At 42.6% G+C, this 16,323-nt stretch overlaps 1 protein-coding gene across 5 annotated transcripts in view; it reads left to right on the forward strand.

Annotated features, from left to right (window-relative positions):
• Positions 1-16,323, forward strand: part of Ctnnd2 (catenin delta 2) — an 810,313-nt gene that overhangs the window by 468,792 nt on the left and 325,198 nt on the right. For all 5 annotated transcript variants that reach the window (XM_028767562.1, XM_028767558.1, XM_028767559.1 and 2 more), the window contains one exon: positions 8,572-8,766. In XM_028767562.1, coding sequence (XP_028623395.1) covers positions 8,694-8,766 — 73 coding nt within the window. In that variant the 5' untranslated portion in view covers positions 8,572-8,693. The remainder of the gene's footprint in view (positions 1-8,571; positions 8,767-16,323) is intronic.

The raw sequence follows: 16,323 nt of genomic DNA on the forward strand, positions 1-16,323 counted from the left end.
AAGCTCAGTGTCCAGTTCTTAAAGGTACTTTTTACAGCCTGTGTATGCTATATTGGAAGCAATCTAACTAACAGGCTTTTGTTTAAGATACAGAATGTAAACCATCTCCAGGAATGTATTTTTAAAATTGCAGCCCAGTGTGGTAGGGCACGCCTTTTATTCCAGCCCTTGGGAGGCAGAAGCAGGCAGATTTTTGTGAGTTCAAGGCCAACCTGGTCTCTTTAGTGAGTTTCAGGCCAACCAGGGACTTCATGATGCAAACTTGTGATTTATGAAAGCACTTGCCTGCTTATGTCCCCTTTTGTTGAGCTAACTCTTCTTCTTTCCACACTGAGAGTTTCCTCTGTGGCCCTGGGGCAAAAGCCACAGAACCCAAAAGAGAGACAGCTTTGTTCCTGTGGTGCTTTGAATAGCTAATGAAAGTTGCCTTGAAGCCTCTGCCTGCCTGTGCAGCTCAGATGTGAAGATGTACCAGGCCCACCTTGTTCTCCATGCTCTCCATGGAAACTCCCGGGGATTATGTATAACACTGAGGTCTGAAAACCTGACAGTGCAGATGCTGTGTTCAAGAGATAGGGAAAGCGGCTGACACCTGTTGAGCTTTATCCCCCTTGTTGATAAAGACAAGTTTGGGTGTCAATAGAAGACTGACCATTCAAAACTCTCGGAAGTGACTAATTGATAAGGTGGCAGGCAAATCACAGATTGCGTTAGTCAGTAGGTCATTAGGACAAGTGGAAGACAGGAGTGAGGCGTGCTTGTAGTTCAGTCCTGCTAGAAACATATTCTGAAGCAAATTGTCGTAACGACAAGGCTCCTCCCAGGTAAAAATTAAATTTCATATGCTAAACTTCTTTTGCTTGTAGATGTCCAAACGTTTTAGTTACACATTTGGAATCTAATTATGTATCTAATTATGTTGCCCTACATAAAAGTATTCAGCTCTCCCTGACCTTGCCAGGAAATGTTTGAGGTGCTCGGGGAGAGACTTTCTGAAGGTCCATTTACCAGGTTGAATGTTAGGCTGTTGTGGAAGGGTGCTTAGGACATTCCTAAGCCAGGAATGCTACACCCTTGTCTCCCTAACCCTCAAAGCCTTTGATCCTGGAACTGCAGAAGGGCAGGGCATGAGGTTGGGGGGGGGGTGCCAGAATGCCTTGCTGTTTGTACTTGGCCACTGTCTGTCAGGTCCTAGGGTTTCCCAGCAAGATGCTAATTGCATCACAGTGTAAGGCATTCTTGGAGCAAAGCCCATTCCTCCAACCCCAAACTCCCAAAGGGCATTGCTAGCTTTCCCTGAAAGCACCAGAAACTAACCCTGTCTAAGCTCCATTGTACATAGCCACCCAGGAATGGATATTCCCAGGGCTGCTCTGACTCCCAGACTAAGGGACGTACTAAAGACTAGGCCTTGAGTGTGTGCAGAAGATGTCGCCTCCATCTTGTCTTCACTCTACAGCGACCATTAAAACCAGGTCACTCCTCAGAGGCACCCATACACCATACTGTTCTATTCACTGGGCTTTCTTCTGAGGTCTGTGTCTGGGAAGGGCCTCCTGCATAAATCCTCTTGTTTGTCTCAGAGGTAAATGATACACATATTTTCCCTGGGTGGAGAAATGCCGTTTGTGCTTACAAAGAAAGTGGAAGATCAAGGAACCTTTGTTTGCCAGGGCGTTTGCACTGTGGCAGCACAGGGGACCTGGGCCCACATCAAAATCAAGATAACCTCCACAAAAACATTCTAGCCCATCCAAATATAAATGGCTTTATTGATTTAAAAGAAAAAAATTCTTTTTTTTTTTTGTTACCCTTCTAGAAGTGGCTCTTTTTCAGATAACCCTTAACCCTAACTTTTCCAGATTCAGGAGGAAGAGCCACTTCTTTTTCTATTCTTTTTTTAATTAATCATCTTATTTGTTTACATTTCAAATGACATTCCCCTTCCAGGTTTCCTCTCTGCAACCCCCCCATCCCATGCCCCCTCCCCTTTGCCGCTATGAGGGTGCTCCCCCACCCACCCACTCCCAACTCACTGCTCTAGCATCCCCCAACACTAGGGCATCAAACCTCCACAGGACCAAGGGCCTCCCCTCCCATCGATGCCAGATAAGGCCACCCTCTGCTACATATGCGGCTGGAGCCATAGGTTCCTCCATGTGTACTCTTGGGTTGGTGGTTTAGTCCCTGGGAATTCTGGATGGTCCGGTTAGTTGATGTTGTTCTTCCTATGGGGTTGCAAACCCCTTCAGTTCCTTTAGTCCTTCTGTTAGCTCAGGGAGAACCATATCTAGCATAGAAGAAATCATTTGTGGCCCCCTGGTGTAGACCTGGCCATGTGGAGACGAACAGCAGTTACAGGATCAATCATCAAAGTCCTCAGGGCACGAGCCTGCTGGGCACAGGCATGCTGAGCTAGGCTGCTGGGCACCTGCCAAGGTCCACCTGCATGGCCAGTATCCAGCTACACCCTACCCTGAGTTTTTGTTGAGGCCACTAATCTTTGCTCAAAAAGGCAGGTGGAGATATGGGTGATGTGTCAGCCTCTAGTATTCAAAACTGGTGCCTTATTTGACTTCTTCTAGCAATCAGCTAGGCATCCATGCTAGACCAGCAGCCCCTGTCTTCTCAGTGAGAAGAGTAGCAGGAGCTTCCTCCGAGACTCTGTTAAGATGTCCAACCTCAAGCCCTCAGAAATGCTGAGCGTGAACGTGAATTCCAATCAGTACATTCTTATGCATGGTATTCCATGACACAGATACCTGGCTAGTACCTGGTCTGAGGGGAGAGAACTGGCTTCCAGGACAGTGCCCCTCACTGCTGTTTAGCTAGAGCCTTTGCATCATCGGGGCATCTTAGACAGCCCACTACTCACTACACAGTGGGAAGTAAAACTGTGCTGGTCCAACAGCCCATCTTAGGAACAGAGATCACATTGCTTGTATTCTGTATCTCTCCTGCTCTGCAACCCCCTACCCGACACTGAAGGAATCAAACAAAAGAAGTCTGTTTACCTAAAAGAAAGAATGCTTGGGCTTAAACAGCCAGCCTAAGATCAAAAGACCTTTGTTTGACAAGAGACTGGATCACAGACACAGTCACTGTGCTGTGGGGACCAGTGATTTTGGCCACTGATTTTTTTCCTTTTAGTTTTACCAGAAAGTGCTTGAGTCACGATTGGTGACAATGTTCATTTGGGAAAGGGACAGATGAAGTATAGTAATTACAGAGCACTATATTGGATATCTCATTGAGAAAGTGATGGGGAAAAAACCCTGAGTTGTGTACACTGCCACTTTGTACACCTCCAAGGCCCCATGAATATCCAAGACCCCTATGACAGCAGCAAAGCTGTATGACATAGAGAATATGAAAATCTAATATTTATGTGATAAAGGAAAGAAGGTACTTTTTCTTTCCAAAAACCAAACTATCACAGAGTAGTTTTATATCATTGCGTTGAAATTATTAGGTTATAATGCAGTTTTATCATTTGATATATATGAATTAATCATTTCTCTCACAAACATTGATCTGAAATATGGCTACGTGCTGAAATTAGTCTACGTGCAAATGTATCCATATAGCTTTGCATTTCTAACACACGAGACACATTGTCAAGTGAGTCCAATGAGTTGGTGTTCATTTGCAAATAAAATTTGTTCCATGAATTTAACTCATAAGACGTGAAGATTATGCTGGAATTCTTTAAATACTAAGATTAATTTTTGAATCAGCACAGGAGTAGGAAGTAGATCTTAGAATTCCTATTTGGATCCAATTCCGAATTCAGAATAAGAACTGAATTCAGAAGGAAGAGCACGGAAGGGCTCTTTAGTTGTCTTTCTTATTGCTTTCCCTTGTTGAACTGATGCTTATTCAGGAACCCAGGCTGCAGAGAAAATCACAGCAACTCTCCTGCCTCAACTTCTTAGGCAGTGGAACTTCCAGTATGAGCCCCTATATTCCTTGAGTGGGCTCACTTCCTGCCTGTTCTCTGAGTACTAGTGTAAACCACATCCCTAAACATTTTCTTTTGAGATCAGTTTTTGAGTTTCAGTCCAGTGATATTTTCCCCCTCAGACCCACAATGCAATCTTTATCTGCCTATCTACTTACACGGTGTACACTTATGACATTATGAGACTAACCAGTATTAGATGTATCTCTAACTGGTTCTATCCAGATATCACACTTTCCTCTGAGTTTAATCAAGCAGCATGGTTTTTGTTTTTTGGTTTTTGGTTTTTGGTTTTTGGTTTTTTTTTTCCCTCAAGAAGAAGAAAACAGTCTAAGGTTTATATTTCACGACAGTTAATCAGAAACATTTGAATCACTTAGAGTGTTTCAAAATTAAACCTCCAGGTTTGTGTTAGAAAGTATTTAACTGTTTTTTATTTTAGTCAACCTATAGTTACTTATACAGGGGATGGTCTCACTGCTAGTATCTGAAGTTCAGCGCCTGGGAGCAGCGGCTGCCCTCACTGACAACACTTGCTGTTGATTACAGAGCATGTTTGCCTACAGCCTCCCGTGTGTTAGGCTGTTGTGTGTTCCTCGGTTTCACATACTTGAGGAACTTAGGAAGGAGAACGCTTTAGTGCCTTGTCTTTTTTCACTACACTGATTAGAGTCACATCCGGGCCAGAACTCATTCCAACACTGTGCTCCAAAACTAACACAGTAGGAACGGTAAAAATTTTTTTTTTAAAAAAGTACCGTTTCTGTTTACGTCAAAGTTTTAAACGTTGCGGCCCACACGCCAAAGCCACCTATGCATCATGAGCCACTGTGTCAGACTTCAAAATAATGATTGCACATGCGCGTGTGACGGCCAGCCGTGGACTAATGAGGTCAACACACGAGCATGCGACATTTGAAGTCTTGGGCCCTCCGGCTTAACAGCTCTCACAGGCGCAGCGTAGAAGTGAACTTTATCCTCCCTACCTGCAATACCACAGTCAAGTGGTCTGAACCAACCATTGGCAGCCATGAAAACATAGCTGGAGGCTCAGAGGTAGTTCTGGAAAGAGCTGTCATGCACCAGTACTGGGTCAGTCTGACAGGTCTCTTCTGGGGCTTCACCTCTGGGAGCTGTGGCTTGTTACAGCACACATGGAAGACACACTGTAGTCTTTCTATATCACTGATCCTATGTGTCATGCTCACATTCCAGATGTGAGTTTTCAAACATACTTTTGGAAACATTGTATGATAAAATTGCCAGTGACTGAATTCTCTGGCCTCTGAATTGGCATAAGAAGTAGGATGAGCAGGGGACACGGGGCAGAATTGAAATCTTAATGCTAAATGACTGCATAAGTAAGTTATAAATGTTGAATATTGACATTATCTTTGCAGAAATGTACTTCTGCAGTAGCAGGGGAAACTGTCTGTACAACTGGTCTGGTGTTTTCTTTGGTCCATCACGTTTTGATTACATTTTGCTACTTTTCAGCTCTGAGCTCCCAAGCTTGGTTAAGGTCAAGTTCCCAGAATTGTTTGCTACCAACATAATTGGTAAGGGCCCTTGACCTTGACATTAGTGACATTTTAGACCCCGGCAAAAAATTTTCCCAGCATGTTTCTTCTTATAATAGCATAGTTTTAGTTCTTGGGAGAGATGTAAGTGTTCCTGAGTGGTGGTTACAATCCTTCTTGGTGCTTACTGTCAAGTAGACCGTGACAACGGAAGGAAATTTCTATGGAAGTGAAGTACATTTTGTGTGAGTCAGAAGATATATAAAGTATCTAGTTAAATTTAGATTCATAGTCCTACAATTGGTTGCCATGTAAATCTTTTCCTTCATAATGGCCAAGGCAAAATATATATACATACATATATATATCGGATGATCATTTTTCCCCTAAGCAAGACCAGTGAAAAATCATTTTAACTTGATTCATTGGCCTCTCTTCTGGTCCACGGTCCTTTTTCGTTTGTCTGGATAATAACTGTGTCTACTCACAAGGTCTTTAAACCTGACCACAAAGGATGAAACAGTGTAAACAGTGCTCTTTTGAGAAAGGCTTTCTCCATGCTCTGTATACAGCTTAAATGTGGGATTTTTCTTACCCAGCTGTTCTCATGGGAAAACACTGTGAGCTGTTAGAATTACCAGTGATATTCTGATATTCACTAATGCCACTGGCTGGTCGATGTTTTTGCTGACCATGTGCACTTTTCATTGCTTGGGAATTTCAACACGCATGGCATGGATTTGTTACATTCCGTGCCCTCCAATTCCTCCTCTGTCTTCTGAAACATATTCCCTCCCCATTCAATATCTTCCCTTTCATTTTCTTTTAAGCTCGCTGAATTCACTTAATGCTTTTGGTATGTGCAGGGTTTAGGGCCATCTATTGGAGCAGGGTATCTTCCCAAGGGCCCACATCCCTAACAAAAACAGAATCTCTCTTTCCTAATAACCATTGATCGCCAACACCTCCTCAGCTAGAGACAAAACTTCCAGAACACCTCCCTACTCCAAGCTTGGATTTTGTCTGGCTTGATCTTGTGTAGGTGTTGTACGTGATGTCACAGCTATTGTGTGTTCATAAAAGCAGCTGATCTATTGATTTCTGGAAATCAACGTTTTACTGTAGTCATCTACTGCTTCTTGCTTCTTCAGTCTTTCTGTCACCTCTGCAGTGGTGATCCCTGAGCCTTGAGAGGAGTGGGTGTGGTACAGTCATCTCATTTAGAGCCGAGCTCTCTGCACTTTCTTAATCTCCTCAGTCTGAGCAGTTGTTGGTCTCCGAGTTAATTAATGATAATACTTGTAATAATACCACGCCGAAAGTATGATTTCCATAAAGACGGGCTTCTTGTTAAGTAAGGTATCGGCTTCTTGCCTAGCACCCAGATGGTTAATTTGGTAAATAGTGCTAAGAAATGAATTCTAAGCAGCATTTGCATTCATGTCCTAAAGTTGCCACCGAAGTTCAACAGCAATCCTCATTGTCCATCGTGGCTGGGGCTGGTTTTTACGAGACTCAGAGCAATGAACTGATGATTAAAGCCACCACTGAGTCCTCCCCTCATGCTTACTTTTGGTCACTCATATAATATTAAGATAAAATTACGTCTCCTTGTGTGTTAGGCTGTGGGAATCTCAGCAATATGAACTGAGCCTACAGGAGGCAGAGTTGACAGCAGGAGCTGGAAGCACACTGTACTTAAATATATTCCTGGGAAATCTAAACTTGAGCTTCGAGGGGTTGGGGGGAGGTGCTGACATTTGGAAAATCAAGATGCAATGAACCTAATTATGCAAAACAGTGACTTCCAATCTGTCATTCGTCACAACTCTATCTAAATCTGAGATTATTTAATTATCAACAAAGGGAAAGAGCTCGCCTGCCCTGATGCTTCCCTTCCTGAAAAGAACCCAGTCATTTTATCTTTATTTATTTATTTATTTATTTATTTTTAAATTAAAATATAATGACATCATCTCCCCTTCTCCCTCCTCCTTCCGGTCCTTCCAATGCAGCCCCCTAGCCTCCTCTTAATGACCGAACCCAGGTTATTGAAAGGCAGTTTGCAATTAATTCTCAAGATGACTAGGTGTCAGTTTGGGGCTGGGGGGTAAATGGTAGGCCACCTTGTAACACAGTGTAGCCCCCTTTTGGTTCTGATGTGCGTCCTCTGCTTACCACAGATATGTAGCACTCTTCCTTGTTGCCCCAAGTCCATCCAATGACTCCATTGCCCTGACATTTCTTCTCTTATTTTGGATGTAAGTCAGTCTCACTTATCATCAGCCAGGGCAAGCAGTGTAAACTTATTTCCTGGTGTAGCAGGCTTCTTTCTTTAAGAAGCTACCTAAGGGTCCCCTGTTTTGTAGCTTTGCTCCACAGGGACACTTTTTCCAGGCTATGCAGGGAGTGCCTGAGAAGAAGGATTCACAGACGCCAGAAAGCCAAACCACTTACAGTGGATATGTAAGCCAGTTAGTGACAAGCATTTGTACATGTCTGGAGGGAGGCAAGAGTAAATGTAAATGCTTCAGTTGGTTAGCCAGAGGGAAGGGAACCAGGGCCCAGCAATCTTATCCTTAGATATCGGCTTCTCGCAGGAATAAGGGCTGCTTTTGGTCTACTTACCCATTGTCCAGGGCAGAACCTGCTGATGGCGACAATTTCCGGTTCAGTTTTCAGGAGTGAACACGAGGAGTGAACTGGAGCATACTCATTTGCTCACCATTTAGAATAATTTCTAGAGTGCTAAATGGAAATGGTGCGTGGACCTTGAAGGTTGTCTCTCTCTGCCTGATCTCTCGAGTAAAGAGGCAGGTTACATCCATCAGGCATGTAAATATATATAAGTTTCCGTGGTCCTGTTTGGTGTGGATTTGTTTGAGAAAGCCCAACATCCATCCAGCGACATCAGCTTTGGGAGCAGAGCGAGGCAGCTGGATTGGGTGATAAGCTGATTAGACATTCTTCATTTGGGGTTTTTGGAGACTTCGATCACTATACCCTTCCATTCACAAATTCTTGGATGCTGGATGTTGTACCGATTGAATGTTGGCTGAGTTCTCATGTTCCCATGTTTGTTTATTTCAGCTGGGTCCCGAGCCTCGTATAGCAGCCAACATGGGCACCTGGCCCCTGAGCTTCGGGCCCTGCAGTCCCCAGACCACCACATAGACCCAATCTATGAAGATCGAGTCTATCAGAAGCCGCCTATGAGGAGTCTCAGCCAGAGCCAGGGGGATCCTCTGCCGCCAGCACACACCGGCACCTTCCGCACGAGCACAGGTGTGTATTGGGAACATATTCAGGCCTGAACATGGGCATGGGGGGGACGCGGACCTCCTTGGAAACTAAATCATTGTTCCTAAATGAAAGGTGTGTGTGTGTGCTTGTGTGATGTGACTGTGTGTGTGAGTGTGTGTGTGTGTGTGTGTGTGTGTGTTTCTAGTCAAGCCTTATGACCTGCTTTCATCATTAGTATCTTTGATGATGTCTAGAAAGAGATCGTAACTCCAACTTAGCTACCTAGTTATGCTATAACAAGTAACGGTGCAAAAGGAATTGTAAAGTTACTTTATCAAGTAGAAAAAAAAACACAGAAAGGAAACATGACTGATGTCTTCAGTCCTTTCAATAGTTTAGCTAATGACTGTAAGTACTCCACAAAAGCAATCAGTACCCCTGTCATAAAATGTAGATGCATTATTATGGTGAGTCATTTTTAATGATGTAGTCTACCTTTTAGCAAGCTTGAGGATCAAAATATTTGTTAAAAATGTGACACATTTTGAAAGATGGACTTAGAATGTGCTTCATACACACTAATAGGCTAGAACATTCAGAATTGTCATTTAAATGTTCAAACTTGATAATTATTGAGACCTCAATCAACGGTGTAGCTCTCCAGGATTAAATATGTATTTTTTAAAGTTGTGCCTAACCACCAGACACATGGAGAATGGCAAGTGTTTCCTATGATCTGTAGCCATTCATAGAATAGTCTAAAGTTATGGTTATGTTCCTAATGACACTGACCTTAATAAAAAATACGGGGAAATTAGACACATATTGAGAGGGGCATTCATAGTAAACCTCACCCTGCTAGGTAAGCGGTGGAAGTGGCTCTGTTGGTTTCCTACTGGTAAAGTTTACCGTTCCCTGCAGCACATGCCGCTAACTGCACCTGAAGCGTGCAGCAGCCGGCCTTCCCTTCACAAGCTTAGCCCAGATCTCTGTAACCTCAGTGAATTGTAGCTTGAACTGACCACTAAGTAGAGTGCAGTGATTTTGTTAAACTGCATGTGATGCTGAATTACATGTTTTGAAGGCGAGGGGAGCTACTCTTGTAGTTGATTACGGAAATTTACATTTCACTGTTCCACCGCATTGAAAGAGGGAAAGTCCCAATGCACGCCCTGTGACATTGTAAATGGCGTTCTATATTAATAACATACATTTAGACTTAGATAAGCAAGTACACTGATTCATGCTTGTCACATCTCTCACTCTCAGTGTTACTCTCTGGAGTCGAGCTGCTTGAAGATTGATTGATTGATTGATTGATTGATTGATTCATTGATTTTGCAAATTCTCAATTAAGATAATTTATTTCCACATACACCACTTGTGAAGAAACACTTAATTTGGATAAAAAAGAAAAACAAGAGAATTTTATTAAGCCTCTGTTCTACATGTGCCTTTAGAATTGTATTTTGTTAGTGAACTTTTGGAAAATTAGTAAAAAAAAAAATAGTTACAATAAAAACTGCCATGTACCTAGTTCATATTCTAAGCAACAGGTAGTCTTCACCTGAAACCAAAAGGAAACCATTTTGATCAGTTGCTTTTCTGTTTATTATCTTTAATCTGTTTTTACAGTGCAATCGTTATCCCCATCCTGTTCTGCCCTCTGACGTCCCATTCCTCCTCCCCTATCTCCAAGAGGATGGTTCCACCCCACCCCCAAATACCCAGAGGGAAAAGCAACTTAGAAAAGAAAAGGATTCATTTTAGCTTGTATTTGCAGAACTGGTACAGCCCATCATGACAGGAAAAGCATGGCAGCCAGGCAGGCCTGGTCAGGAATAGGAACCTGGTTGATTGCGTTTCCACACACAGGAAGTAAAGAGCAAGAACAGGAAGTGGGGTGAAGCTATGAAGTGACACACTGTCTCCAACAAGGTTATGCATCCTAAAGGTATCATAACCTTCCAAACACCACCAACTGGGAACCAAGGGTTCAAACTCATGAGCCAAACAGTAAGCATTTCTCATTCAGATGATACGCTGTGATATCCTCTAAATCTATGATAGGCAGATAGCAGCCCACAGGCCAGATCCAGCTTGCCACTTGTTTTAGTCACACTCAGTGGCTAAGATTGAAAATTAAAACTATTTAAGTGACTGGAGGAAAATGAAGAGATGAGTAAGGTTTTCTGATACGTGGCAGTGACATCAAAGTTGAAGTTTAATGTCCATGAGTGAAGCTGTAGACTGCACCCTCACCCTTACCCTGAAATGTCCCTTACAGGTGCCCTGACACTGCAGAGACAGCACTCTGAGGCTGTGACAGACATCATGCAGTTCATAGAACCTGGCTCTTTGATGAAAGTTTGCAAGCCTACTCCCAGATACAAATGGAAAGCTATCTTGAGCAAAGCAATGTTATGCTTTTGTTCTTCCTCTGAGGGCAACCAAGAGTCTCCTCAAAATGCTTCAAAGAGTCTATTATGATGGCAGCCACACCAGAGACCTGCCAAGATGTGGGAGTCAGAGGTCTAACACCCTATGCCGGCTGGCACCGTGGAACTTGGCATAGTTTTTGAGCAAGTGTGATGATTCACACAATGCTATGAACATTTTTTTAGCAAGCATAGAAAGAAGAGAGAGAAAGTGAAGCCACAATCTGCAAGACCCAACCTCTCACACCTAACGCCTGCCCAGGAGGCCCCATGCCTGCATCTGGCCTGCCTCATGTTCTTACTCTTTTCCAGTCCCAGGATCCACTTCTCTAGAGCCCAAATGTCTAAAAGGATGCCTTTGGTATACATATATATTTTACTAATATACCAGAGACATAATAATAATAATAATAATAATAATAATAATTTGTATCTGGTACTGCATATACCTAAAACTGGGAAATTATTAAAAGTAGGGTAACTAAAAATAATTACCAAATAGCCATAATGAAATATTCAAAGATTGCTTCTTTGTATCTGCAGTTGTTTTATTCATAACTCCAGTTTTGTAGGACTAGAATAACGAACCTTGGGAGAAGAGTTCACATTTTAATGAGGCACGTAGGTTAGAGATACTTCTGTCCACCGTTGTTGGCTCGGAATGATGGCTGAGGTGGCATGAGCATGCAGCCTTACCTTGCAGCCTTTCAGTGACAGGGAACCAGCTGTCCCCTAGACATTTCAGACAGTGCTTTAGCAAAGCAGAAATCTGAGCAGTCTCTTTTACTGCACCCACTCTTGGGAATAAGGGTGAGGGAAAGGCAAATCAATAGTTAGGGAGTGAGAGGGATGTGGTAAGAACCAAGGTCTTAAGAACAAGAGAGAGCACATGGATACTTCCAGGGACATTCTTTGGTACATTTAATATATTTATTAATCCTGTGCCTGAGGCACATCTTAATGCTCATCTCATACATCATTAGGCAGACATGAAGGTGTGGCCATCAAGTCACATAGTTTGCTTGGAGCCAGTCTTGGAAAGGTCACACCCAAGCTGCCTTGTCCTAGATCCTGTTCTTGTTTGACCTCATGTTTCTAAATACCATTTGAAAGCAAAACATTTATTTTCACCTATGGAGCTTAATGGCTTTGGACATTACCTTATTAAAGTTGTGTCTGCTAAGATCCACTGTTTGCTTGATACACCGGCTTCTCCAGCGCGGCTTAACGGACTCCTGCCTGTTTCTGAGAACATTTCATTTCATACAGTTTCCTAAATGCGAAAGAAATTGTCTATCAGAGGCTGGGAATGTCTGTGAAAGACAAAGGTCAGTGTCAGGGATGTGTTTTCAACCTACTGGCTCTCCTAAGCATCATACTAAGTCCATGGCAACCATCTCCCTGCCCTTCCCTTGTATAGGCTGACCTCATTTGAAGACCACCATGGTACCTGCCTACAACTAATGTGAATAATCAGCCACTCTTGAGTAGAGAGATTTGTAGGGAGATAACTGCACAAACAAATAACAACAGATTGCCTGTAGACATTGAAGATAACGCACATTAAGGCTCTACAGACATCTCAATCACAGGGATGTCGCAGATGTTGAGGTTAAGGCTCTACAGGTGTCTCCATCACAGGGATGTCTCGGGAGTTTCTTGTACTCATTCATCACTACCATTTTTTCTGTTCTTTCTAATATCCTTCTTCTCTTTTCTTCCTTCCCTGCTTCCAGTTGGAAGTCACCTATGTTGGTTATTTTTGTATGAGGACTGTTTCAGATACCAGCTTAGACAGGGCCACCTTCCTACTTTCATGTATTCAGGACTCCTAAGCCATGCATGGGCTACCTAACTCCCATATGGTTGATCTCATAAACAAGTTCATGCTGGAACATCAGGAAGCCCAAGTCCCCCTCTTCATCTTGCCTCCACTGTGGGCTTGTGGCTGGTGAAACACATGAACAGTTCACTTTTCACCCAGCTGTTGTTTGGATTCTACAAAACCAAGCACAGAGCATTGAAACCATACCAGAGGACATGCTCCGAGAAATCCTCCTCCTCCTCTTCCTCCTCCTCCTCCTCTCTTCCTCTTCTACAGACTCAACTCCAACACTGTCTTTCCCAGGAACACCAGGACACTTCAGGGCAGAGCCTGATCCTTCTTTTTTCTACCCAACCTAGTAGAAGGTAGCAGGCTCTAAGGATGACCATGAATGCATCACTGGTCCCAGATGTGCTATAAGTAGAGGTTCACGAAGAAAGCCCATTATCCATATCCTAACTAAAGGCAGCAGTGATAGACAGACATTGGCATGGTGGTCCAGAAATACATCAGCCACCGTTTTCTGAGTCAGCAGTGACTCCTAGTCAACTAGACTGCCAGAGAGTAGTATCCCATCCCCATCCATGTGAACCCTTCCTTTCATTGAGGACCTACAAATCTGGGTGGTGAGATGCTAAGTAAAGAGGGCTATGTACTGGCAAGTGATAAAGTCAGCCTTGTCCAGGAAGGTTCGCAGTAATTCCTTGAGCATAGCTCTATTTATACTTGTGTCATATCAGAAGACAGCAGTGCTGGAAAGATTAGAGTGGGGGATGATGTGTCAACTGAACAGTGACTGTGACGTCATGTATAGTGTTCACATAAAGGTTTAACAGTGAGAGAAGTCGGAACATAAGAACAATTAAGATGTCTGCAGAAGATGTGCCTCTGTGGACCCATAATTGCCCTCCATTCAAGAAATTGTCTATCAATTCAAATGGTTAGAAAGCTTTAGAATTAATTTTTATGGCCATTCCAATTCTTAGCTGTGTTTCACATTTGTAGACAAATGAATTGATCAAAATCAGAGCATGGCATACATTTGAAGAGGACATGTTTGTATGATAACAGTACAAAATGATCAAAACATCTGTGGCCCCAAGTCTACCAGATTCCAGGATCCTAGCTTGCCTCAGGTTCTCAGCCATCTAAGAAACTTTGCTTGGGTAGTTAAGATTTCACACAATCTCTTCTTGAACTTCTTGTTCAGCAAGTGCATATTCTTGTGTGCATAGAGAACATAACGTATCTTTAAGTCTCAAGAACATACTTGATGTAAAGTCAATTAGTGCTTGAGATCATGGAGAATATTAACTCTGTTCTGCAACCACCTAGTGTTTAGAGGAAGACCTATCTCCACATTTGAGACTCCTGTAAAGCCATTTAATGAGGGGTCAACTCTAACTTTCTAGAGCTGGGCAACTAGGAGATGTATTCACATCCCCACTGCAGTCTCTCCCTGGCCTTCTCTTTCTTATCCTGTTAGGTTAGCTCAACACCTCTGTGTCACCTTTGGTAATAGACATGACCCCCCACACACACTATTGATATGTTAGCATTTCCACACCCAGCTCTGCCATGTTCATCGTCATGGAAAATGCTACCCAAAATCTTCAGGCCCATTCAATTTTCACTTGAAAGTAAACTTTAGCACATTTCTTTTGCAGTGAACAGAAAATGATGAGTATTTAAATGCTCAATTAGAGTATTTCATTTAGGTCATAAAGGCTTATCCAGACATACTGTATATTGCCTTGCGTTTTAATCTTATTTGAGCCCTCTGCAAAGCATATTCTTCAGAAGCATGCAGGCTACATTCTCTGGGCACACACTAATATCTTATTGTCCAACACACCAAATGGGATGAATCAGGCAAAGAGGGGTCAGTCAGCCTGGGGTTTAGTCCCCATTCTACCCGCTCTGTCTCTGCCTCCTCCTCCGTGACATGAAGAGTTGGCATGGAGAAATGGTGCCATTCACACGGGTTGTCCTTAGCTCTAAATGAGATAATCACATGGTATCTGCACGAAAGGAAACTCTGCATGATGATAGTGTTGTTTATTATGCTTTCCTCATTTCTAGGCAGGGGAACATTGCGTACAGAACTGAAATATAATTAGGGTATAAAACACATGACTATGTTATCATCCATCCGTACCTGTAGCACACATGGTATAAGTACGAGGAAATAAGTATGTATAATATGAAATATGCATATAAAATTACATAGAAGATCATGTTTATGAGGTTAATTGTGGATTCACTCGCTTTCTAGTCTGTCTATTCACTTGTTCACATTTTAATTTTTAGAATGAATTCTACAAGCCTACTGAAATCTACTGTACATAGATACCAGGACTGATAATCAGCAGTAGACAGTCCTGAATATTGACAAAGGTCCTAGTAAATATTTTTCTGTTGATCTGTATTTTGAATACCTAGTTAAAAAAAAAAAAACAACAACTTAAGAATTCTTAGAGCTGGGCTTAGAGAGATGGTTCAGTGGTTAGAGCACTTTTAGCTCTCGCAGAGGACCTAGGTTCAGTTTCCAGAAGCCGTGTGGCAGCTCACAGCCATCTGTAACTGCAGTTCCAGGGCATCCAACACATGTTATAACCTTTGGGCACCGGATATACCTGTGGTGCACAGCCATGCATGCAGAAAAATCCTTCAAACATATGAAATAAACCAACTGTGTCTAAAACAGTGGTTTTAATTGTCTGTGCTATATAAAAAGAACAAAACTGGCCAGCTATTTAAAAGAGAATTTTGTTTCCTTTTTCTCTTTCAAACTTAGGTTATATTCACTCATGCTTCTGGGATCCCTACATCTGTTCACACATTTTGGGGGACCCTGATACTCTGCTTCTCATAGAAGCAGTGAAAACAGCCTGAACATTAGTCATGGGAATCCTACTGTGAGTGTACCCACGCTCAAAAACACTTCTCTCCAAAGAGATAATGCCATCGGAAGTTGCAATACCATGTTGTATTGATTCTTGAATAGTCACCCGTTGATTATCGCCACATTCAACCAGTGTTAATACAGAAACTAACTTGGAAGACAGTTCAAGTCCATAACAGCTTTGTCAAGAGTATTTCAGATTAGAAGGCAAAGATGTTTTACCCCTCAAGTCTCAGACTTGAGAGCTCGTGGCCACACTATCACTGAGTGATCCCCATGTTCTGATTAGAAGCCCTGTTCCTTAATTACCTTCTTATATGTTTCTTCTGTATTGAATTATCTAGATAACACATGTGAATACATGTTGTGTTTTCATGGTTTTTATCTGTATATACAACTACATGTTGAAACATGAGGCTGGAGAAATGACT

The sequence above is a fragment of the Grammomys surdaster genome, unplaced genomic scaffold (genome assembly GCF_004785775.1).
Source record: "Grammomys surdaster isolate TR1022 unplaced genomic scaffold, NIH_TR_1.0 174, whole genome shotgun sequence".
Lineage (NCBI taxonomy): Eukaryota > Metazoa > Chordata > Mammalia > Rodentia > Muridae > Grammomys > Grammomys surdaster.